The sequence below is a fragment of the Staurois parvus genome, unplaced genomic scaffold (genome assembly GCF_062004578.1).
Source record: "Staurois parvus isolate SC_StPar_1 unplaced genomic scaffold, SC_StPar_1.0 ptg000840l, whole genome shotgun sequence".
NCBI classification, from domain to species: domain Eukaryota; kingdom Metazoa; phylum Chordata; class Amphibia; order Anura; family Ranidae; genus Staurois; species Staurois parvus.
The window spans coordinates 1803167-1813340 of NW_028318636.1; the positions used below are offsets into that span (position 1 = coordinate 1803167).

General features: G+C 42.2%; 1 protein-coding gene across 1 annotated transcript; it reads left to right on the top strand.

Moving 5' to 3' along the window:
* The first annotated feature begins 3 nt into the window (after nt 1–3).
* On the top strand, nt 4–7467 carry UQCR10 (ubiquinol-cytochrome c reductase, complex III subunit X). Its single transcript, XM_089655458.1, has 2 exons — nt 4–206; nt 7123–7467. The coding sequence occupies exons 1-2, from the start codon at nt 66–68 to the stop codon at nt 7165–7167; spliced, it is 186 nt and encodes a 61-aa protein (XP_089511584.1). The 5' UTR covers nt 4–65; the 3' UTR covers nt 7168–7467.
* Nucleotides 7468–10174: the final 2707 nt, after the last annotated feature.

The window sequence follows — 10174 nt, forward strand, 5'->3', positions numbered from 1 at the left end:
ATAGAACGCTCAGTTTTAGTCACGTGAGGGAGAGCACACTTCCTGCTCAGAGGTCGCCAGGCATCATGGCTTTCGTGAACTTTGTGTACCGCTCGCTATTCCGCCGGACCTCCACCTTCACACTCACCATTGTGGTCGGGGCGTTGGTGTTCGAGAGGGCGTTCGACCAGGGGGCTGATGCGGTGTTCGATCACCTGAACCAAGGGGTGAGGACACAGGAGTGAAGGGGAGCTCAAGGGCACGGGCCAGGTGCAGAGTACAGGGGGCTCTCAGTGCCTGCCCATACACAGGGCTGTGGTTGAGGCGGTTCAGTGGAAGGTGAATGAACAGATCCGTCCAGTCCACCGCCATGAATACATAGAGTCGTGTCTGTGTGGAGGGTGCAGTGATCTCTTCCACTGGTTTATGGTTCATAGTAGGTATGATTGCATTGAACCGCTGATACCCCTTAGGCGGCATTCACACTTCAGCGTTTTCTCCAAAATGCAAACTTAAAAATCAATTGTTCTCTATGCTGCCTGTTCACAACTGATCCTGCAAACATACCCCATAGAGAACAACTGATTTTTTTTTAAGTTTAGTATTTTTTGAGTTTCAAGCTACAGAACGCTCATGTGTGAATGCAGCCTGAAACCAGAAAATGAATATATTGCTGCTTAACAATCAGATGTACAGGCTGCATTTGTTTTCTTTTTTTACTTTATTTTCACTGGATGATCTGTCAGGTAGCAAACTTCCTGTATTAGGCCCCTTTCACAGGAGTGGACGGGTGGGGTCCGCCTGTCCGTTATTCAGGCGGACTCGTTCAGTTCATCCATAGACTTCTGTGGTCCGACGGGCGTCAGCGGACAATAGTCTGCTGACACCTGCCAGCATCCAGTCCGATCCTATATGCCATGGACAGGCGGATGGATATCTGTTCCCCATCTGTCTGTCGGGTGGAAATGGACAGGTGGGCTGTTTCCAGCAGACTGTCCCATTGAAATCAGCAGGCTGTGTCTGCTCTGCAGCAGCAGAGTGCTGTCATCTAGATCAGTAGAGATATCCCCCACTGAGCAGGCGGATCACGCTGACAGATCCGCCCCGTCTGAAAGGAGCCTTAGGGGGCCCCCACTCTGGATGGAGGAGCAATGGAGATTATTTTCCCCCTTACAATAGTGAAATCACACAGCCGCATTTTTCAGGGTAGCCTTAGACTGACTTGTAGCTTTATATGGACTTTAAAGTGGATCTTGGATCTCCCCCCCTTTTTTTTTTTTTTTTTTTTTTTTTTTTTTTTAATGTAGGCCAAAGGGGAACTGGGGGCTGTCAAGCAGAGACACATATAAAGCACCAATATGAACAGGAAGCAGATTGAAGTGACCAGAATCGTATCTCCAATACGTCCTGACCAGATCTTGCACACTGAATCAGACAGTGGCCAGAAATTACATGCTTTTGAAAATGTAGAGAGCCCTGTCTCACCTACTTATTTGTGACTTCAGTCAGGTGGAAAATGGACAGGTGGGCCATTTCCATCTGACTGTCCCATTGAAATCAGAAAGTAGTGTCTGTGGCTGCTCTGCAGCAGAGCGGACAGAGACCTGTCATCTGGATCAACAGAGATATCCCCCGACGAGCAGGCCCGCCCCGTCTGAAAGGGGCCTTAGGGTGTCCCCACTCTGGATGGAGGAGCAGTGGAGACCCCTTTGTACAGAAGCATTTTCTGTCTGGGGGAGGGGGAGTGTTAAATGCAAAATCAAACACGATATATAGCATGCAGTCTGTCTGCAGTATTATCACAGCAAGCTTTGTTTTTCTGTGTAAAGCCTGTAGCACAGTGTACCTGTTTATTTTGACAGAAAATGTGTTCTTTTCCCCCTTACAATAGTGAAATCACACAGCCGCGTTTTTCAGGGTAGCCTTAGACTGACTTGTAGCTTTATATGGACTTTAAAGTGGATCTTGGATCTCCCTCCTTTTTTTTTTTTTGTAGGCCAAAGGAGAACTGGGGGCTGTCAAGTAGGGACGTTATAGCATAACTATCCCCAAATACCAACATTTCCTGAAAGAGTATTGGATGCATAGAAGAAGCTTCTAGTAGAGGTGGCCAGTCAGCAGTAAGTACTTACAAACCCCTGGCAAAAAGTATGAAATCACCACTCTTGGAAAATGTTCATTCAATTGTTTTATTACGTAGAAAAAAACAAAAACAAATCACAGACATGCCTCAAAACAATTTCATTTAACATTATAACCTTCTGGCTTTGAGAAACCATAAAAAAAAAAAAGAAAATTGCAACTGTTTTTGCAGATCAAGCAGAGGAAAAAAAAATTTGGAATAACTCAATTCTGAGGAAAATATGGAATCACCATGTATTTTGCATTTTTAAAACAAACATCTGCATCAGTTAACGTTTGCTAATCAGTCTACAGGTAAAAAAGAGTGCTTGCACACCTTGCTGAGTTGTTGCACCAAGCTGATTGACATGAATCATAGCTCCAACATGACAGATGTTAGTTGAAACAAAGGACAGGATTATAAAACTTCAAGAAGGTAAATCATCACGGAATGTTGCAAAAGATGTTGGTTGTTCTAGTCAGCTGTGTCTAAAATGTAGACCAAGTACAAATGAAATGGGAAGGTTGTAAAAGGGAAGCGTACTGGTAGACCAAGGAAGACATCAAAGTGTCAAGATAGAAAACTTAAAGCATTATGCCTTGAAAACAGAAAATGCACAACAGAACAAATGAGGAACAAATGGGCAGAAACTGGAGTCAATGTCTATGACTGAACAGTGAGACATTGCCTAAAGGAAATGGAATTTACATACAGAAAAGCCAAACAAAAACCATCATTAACACCTAAACAGCAAAAAGGTAATAGTAGGCTAAAGAAAAGCAATCCTAGACTGGATGAAAGTGATATTCAGTGATGAATCTGCATTGGGCAGGGTGATGATGGTGGAACTTTTGTTTGGTGCCATTCCCATGAAATGTATAAAGACAACTGCCTGTAGAAAACATGCAAATGTCCACAATCATTGATGATATGGGGTTGCATGTCAGGTAAAGGTACGGGGGAGAAGTAATTAAATCTCCAATAAATGCACAAGTTTATATTGAGTTTTTGGACACTTTTCTTATTCCGTCAATTGAAAGGATGTGTGGTGATGAGGACATAATTTTTTCAGGATGATAATACAGTTTGCCATAGGGCAAAAAGCAGTGAACACTTTTCTTCAAAAAAGACCTATAATGTCAGTGGCATGGCCTGCAAATAGTCCGGACCTCAATCCAATTGAAAATCTGTGTTGAAAATGACAAGACTCTAACCCGCAAAACTGATCTGGCAACTGCAGTGAGAGAAAGTTGAAGCCGGATTAATGAAGAATACTGTTTGTCGATAGTTAAATCCATGCCTCAGAGAATTCAATCTGTTACAAAAGCCAAAGGTGGTGCAACAAAGCACTAATGTACTGTAGTGTTTTTTTTTTTTTTTTTCTTGGTTCCATATTTTACTCAGAATTGAGTGATTCCATATTTGTTTTCCTCTGCTGGATCTGCAAAAACAGTTGCAACTGACTAGTTTTTTTTCTTTTTATATATTTTTTTTTTAAGTGTTTCTTAAAGCCAGAAGGGTGGAATGTTAAATTAAAATAGTTTTGAGGCATGTCTGTGAGTAGGGTTTTTATTTTGTTTTTTTTTTCTTCTACACAAACAATTGAACTTTTTCCAAGAATGGTGATTCTGTACTTTTTGACGGGTTGTATGACCTCTTGAAGCAGAGCCAAACCCTCCTGTCCTTTACAGCAAAGGAAGCTGCCATCTCAACCGTGGTAGTTCATTGAGGACTTCAAGCTGTGACAGCCTCTTAAGGCTATCGGGACTTGTAGTGTCTCATTCACAGATTACTGTGGATGAGTGACGTGGGCAGAGCCCCGAACGGTCACTTTTTTTTTTTTTTTTTTTTTTTTTGACAGCTAGCGGGAGGGGGGCGGGGGGAGAGATCCCCTGCTAGCTGTCAAAGCGCAGATGAGGGGGGAGCGGTCTGATCATAACATGTTACACCCTGAATATGAATGTTACATGTTACGAAAGGTGCACTTATCCTTTAATGCATTCTATGCATTAATGTAAAATGCCTTTCAGTAGCTGTTTCACCACCTCCCCCATAATACTTACCAGAATCCTGTATCAATCCAGTGCTGGGCTCATTGGCAGGTCTTCTCTCCCCTCTCCTTTCTCTCCCCTCTCCTTTCTCTCCCCTCTCCTTTCTCTCCCCTCTCCTTTCTCTCCCCTCTCCTTTCTCTCCCCTCTCCTTTCTCTCCCCTCTCCTTTCTCTCCCCTCTCCTTTCTCTCCCCTCTCCTTTCTCTCCCCTCTCCTTTCTCTCCCCTCTCCTTTCTCTCCCCTCTCCTTTCTCTCCCCTCTCCTTTCTCTCCCCTCTCCTTTCTCTCCCCTCTCCTTTCTCTCCCAGGCTTGGCTGAGAGCAGCAGGAACCATCGGCTCCTGCGCTGTCAGTCATATTCTTTGAGGCAGGGGGTGGGGCTGAGCCGATCTTTGTGTGTGTCTATGGACGCACACAGCCTGGCTCAAGTGTGAATCTGCACATGTGCCACCATAGGAAGCGGAACTTCCAGAATTGGAGGTTCAAGGCAGCTCTGTTCAATACTATTGCACAGAGCAGGTAAGTATAACACGGTTTTTATTTTAGTATTTAAAAAATGTATGTTTACAACCACTTCATTTAACATAAGCAGACTAGTAAAGGCTCTTGCACATGGGAGAAAAAAAAATACATTTCTACTTATCTGGATATAGATGCATTGTTGTCTATGGAACAATGCACACAGCTGTATAAAGATCACTAGTATGCTTGAGTTCAGTAATTTATGCACATACTTGTTTTACACATCTATAATCATGTTTACATGCATAAAGAATTTTATGCGTATATGTGTATGTGTCTTTGTGCAAGATCTTTACAGAACATGTTACTCAGGATATATCGTTCGAGATTTTGCATATAAACATCAGTAGTTTATTACACCAGGGTGCAACTGGCCTAACTGTAACAGTTCACATTCAAGCTGTGCCTTGAAGTTAACTGTTTTGAAAAAAAATGTTTAAATCTGTGGATTTAGTTCTGCTTTAAAGATTTCTGAAAGATGGGCTTTCCTGATCATGTGATGACTGGTTGGCTGTCACATAAGGAGTCTCCCCCACCAGTTCCCATTTGTAAATGGTGACATCTTGGCCATTGTGATGGGAGAATGCCCGACCCGGTGCCGTCACTCCGGACGGCCGGCGGCCATTTTGGTTCCTGTCAATACCAGATGTGAATCCTTGTGACTCTGCATGTACCTACACGAATGGTTCCCCCTGCTGTTGGAGATTGTGTCTCTGGAGCCTGGATATCCATACGGTGTGTTACCTGCCTTGCTGACGCTTTGCCAGATGACCTCCAGTGTCCATTTTCCCAGATCCAGATGACCAGGAGTTGGTTTTGATTTACTCAAATGCGCATTAGATTGCGCTCTCTGGTTAGTGCAATCTACACTCAGTTTACAGCCACTGCAGTCACGAAATTTTACCTTTATATTTCTATTTGAACTTGGAATTATTCTATATCACTATATGCACTTTGTGATGTCCAGTTGGGACGTTGTTTCACATCACTGTTTTTAGCGCCTTGGAGCGCACTTTTATACCTTTTATTGTTTATGATAATAGTTATCAGCTGATATTTATTGATCATTTTATTGAGCGCTGTGTGTGTGTGTGTGTGTATATATATATATATATATATATATATATTATGATGGGAGTATGCGCTCGGCCTGAACTAAGAACGGGATTATCAGGGCATCTGAGGTCTGCACATGTGGATCCTGACCACAAACTTAGGTAGATCTTTGAGTTTGGAAACCAGGATGTCTACATCTGGGGCCCTCCATTTCTGACATTGGTTTGAATGGTGGATGAGTTAGTCTGCTTTTCAGTTGTCCACTCCTGGGATGTGGACCACAGAGATCGCTGGATAGTAGGTTTCTGTCCATGAGATAATTGGTTGCTTTCTTCAGGACTACAAGACTTCTGGAGCCCTTTGGTGGTTGAGGCAGGCCATAGCAATTGCAGTTTCTGACTGTACCCTGCTTGGGTGTCCCTGCAAAAAGGGGGGTTCAGTGTTGCAGAGCCATCTTTATTGATTTGAGCTCCAAGATGTTGATGGGAATTTTCGTTTCCACAGGTGACCATATTCATTGTACTGTGAGGGACTGGAGCACTTCTCCCCAACCTGAAAAACTGGCAACTGCCTTATAAGAGCTGTAGGTGGAAATGTGTGTGTGACCTGTGGTGGGATGTCACACCAGAGCTTAGTTTCAGTAGTTGCATTTTAGTGCCAAATTTGAATGTTTACACTGAAGTGAATACAATTAAGTATAACTGATCTTTTACAGTATCTGTCAGATACAGGGTGACCCTTTCTTACATGTCCATTTTCCCCCTGCAACCGCTTCTTCTCCTCTGCCTCCCGCCACCAGTCAGCAGCTGCAGGAAGAAAATCATCATGATATTCAAAAGAAAAAAAAATCAAAATTCGAAACTATTTACTTTTTTTTGTGGTCCGTGACCAGTTACCAAAGTGGCTTTCACTCTTTAAAAGGGTGATCACCCGTGCACTAAATTAATCAAAAATGCTAAAAACTGGTTTGAGACCCTTCAAGCATATCCAAACCCAGAAAAAAAATTAAATATTGCCGCATACCAATCTTTAGATGCAAAATCTATTTTGTACCTTAGTGCAGACTTCTGGAAAAATCATTAAGCCAATCGCACAAACAGGAAATGCATGTGGGGGGCATTCTGTACACCATCTGTGTACAGAATGCCTCCAGGTATAACCTGATAATGTTATCATTGTAACTTCAAGAGTCTGTGCCAAAACCAGTAAGGGATACCTTTCATGTAACCCTTTACAGACATGATTTGTTGTATTCGGGTCAGTGAAGCCATACAAGATTGACTAGTTTCAAGGACTCTGCTATATCGATTCTCATGATTTCTGATACACACTGCATAGTGTAAGATTGTAGTTTACTATATTTTGTAAATTATATTCTGTTTTTTTTTACCCTTAGAAATTGTGGAAGCATATAAAGCATCAATATGAACAGAAAGAATAGGAAGCAGAATGAAGTGACCAGAATAGTTTCTCCAATACTTCCTGACCAGATCTTGCACCCTGGACCAGACTGTGGCTAAAAATGATATGCTCTTGAAAATGTAGAGACAGCCCCGTCTCACCTACTTATTTGTGACTTCATTGGTGTACATTTTAGTTGTAAAGCTGAAATGAAAATCTTGCTGCTGCGCCTTGAGATGATAGAAACACAGTGACCTCTGTGATGTCTCAACAACTGGTCATCAAATATTGGATGTATCCTGCATTTGAACATATGTTGTAATAAAATATTCTACATGTATTGTTTAGCAGTTTGTTTTCCCATATACATGGTGCACTAGAAGCTAAGGAACGTTGAGGTTATTCATAATATTTGTGTATTTTCACAAACAGTGAAGGAAATAAGTATTTGATCCCCTGCTGATTTTTGAATGTTTGCCCACTCGCAAAGAAATGATCAGTCTAAAAATCGAATGGTAGGTGTATTGTAACACAGAGACAGAATAGCAACAAAAAATTAAAAAAAAAAAAGCATGTCTAACAAATTATGCACTGATTTGCATGTTCATGAGGGAAATAAGTATTTGATCCCCTATCATTTAGCAGGATTTCTGGCTACCAGGTGTCTTTCATACAGGTAACAAGCTCAGATTAGAAGCAGTCTCTTAAAGGGAGTGCTGCTAATCTCATTCTGTTACCTGTATAAAAGACACCTGTCCACAGGAGCAATCAAACAATCAGATTCCAAACTCTCCACCATGGCAAAGACCAAAGAGCTGTCCAAGGATGTCAAGGACAAGATTGTAGACCTACACAAGGCTGGGCTACAAAACTATCGCCAAGCAGCTTGGTGAGAAGGTGACAACAGTTGGTGCAATCATTCGCAAATGGAAGAAACAAAACTACTGTCAGTTTCCCTAGATCTGGTGCACCATGCAAGATCTCACCTCATGGAGTGTCAATGATCATGAGAACAGTGAGGAATCATCCCAGAACTACACATGAGGATCTTGTCAATGATCTCCAGGCAGCTGGGGCCACAGACACCAAGAAAACAATTGGTAACACTATGCCAAGAAGGATTGAAATCCTGCAGTGCCCACAAAGTCCCTCTGCTCAAAGCACATTTCCAGGCCCGTCTGAATTTTGCCACTGAACATCTGAATGATGCAGAGGAGAACTGGTTGAAAGTGTTGTGGTCAAATGAGACAAAAATTGAGCTCTTTACCATCAATTCAACTCGCCATGTTTGGAGGAGGAATGCTGCCTATGACCCCCAAGAACACCATCCCAACTGTCAAACGTGGTGGAAACATTCTGCTTTGGGGGTAGGACAACTGCTCTGCATCAAAGGGACGATGGACAGGGCAATGTACCGTCAAATCTTGGGTGAGAACCTTCTTCCCTCAGCCATGGCATTGAAAATGTATTGTGGATGGGTGTTCCATCATGATAATGACCCAAAAACACATGGCCAAGGCAACAAAGGAGTGGCTCAAGAAGAAGCACATTAAGCTCCTGGAGTGGCCTAGCCAGTCTATAGACCTTAATCCGATTGAAAATCTCAAGAGGGAGCTGAGAGTTCAAGTTGCCAAACGTCAGCCACCAAACCTTAATGACTTGGAGAGGATCTGCCAAGTGGAGTGGGCCAAAATACCTCCTGAGGTGTGTTAACATGGTGGCCAACTACAGGAAATGTCTGACCTCTGTGATTGCCAACAAGGGATTTGCCACCAAGTACTAAATCATGTTTTGTGAAGGGTATCAAATACTTATTTCCCTCATGAACATGCAAATCGGTGCATAATTTGTTAGACATGCATTTCTTTTGAATTTTTTGTTTCTGTTCTGTCTCTGTTTTACAATACACTTACCATTCGATTTTTAGACTGATCATTTCTTTGTGAGTGGGCAAACATTCAAAATCAGCAGGGGATCAAATACTTATTTCCTTCACTGTAGATGGTGAGGTTTCTGAAACTAGTTTTGAGATTTATGACTGAGTGCAAATTAGCAGTCTAGGTTTATGCTACCACCACTGCTTTGCCCCTAATATACAGAAAGGAAGCAGACAAGCTGGCTGTCTTCTGGTGGCTATACAGCTACCCAACAACTTTCGGTAGTGTGCATACCTCACCATGTACACATGAATGTAAATGCACATATCAGTCACCTATGTACAAAACAATGGATTACACTACACATGCTGCATATCACCGCCCACAATCCAGCGAAAGCCATAAATCTTGGGCCATTATGTTAAGACACTAAAATGATCTCATATCCAGGAAATGGTAAGTTAAAGTGCATAAAATTGTAAATCCAATATTCCTGTGAATTGAGCTGCTATGGATTAAAACAACTGCTATATAATGAAAACGAGTATGACCGCTAATTTCACAAATAAACCACACTGCTGTAAACCCTCATAAAATATAGAACATGACCATAACAGGCAGCTATAGTAATACAAAATAACATTAAAGTCAAGTAGTCATATAAACAGTGAATAAAACCAAGTTAAAAAAAAAAAAAAAAAAAATCCCTGATAAAGTGCTTGTGCACTTTCTCGCCACAAGTTGTTGACGTACTATTGCTAGTCCAGTCAGTAGCCCTTGTGTTTGGGGATATACCCAAGTTTCCAATGGCTTGTTCCTGTGGGTCCTTCTCAGATGGTGTATGGTCATGCATGCAAATAAAATACCAGGGAGGATCTCAACGCAAAAAAACCGTTTGATTTTATTATAACACAAGTATTGTACAAACTTCAAACTTTTGTAGGTACCTATAAAAACCAGCACTGGGCATGTATGGCTTGTATCTTTTCCTTCCTATCCAAGCTTCTGTGTGTTTTAACCACTTGCCGCCCTGCCACTGTACATATACGGCAGCAGGGCGGCACTCACAGGCAAAACCACGTTTTAAAACGTGTGTTTTGTAAACAAATAGGGGGTGCGTGCGAGGCGTGCCGCCGCCCTATCTGTCCCGCGGATCACCACCACAGATGT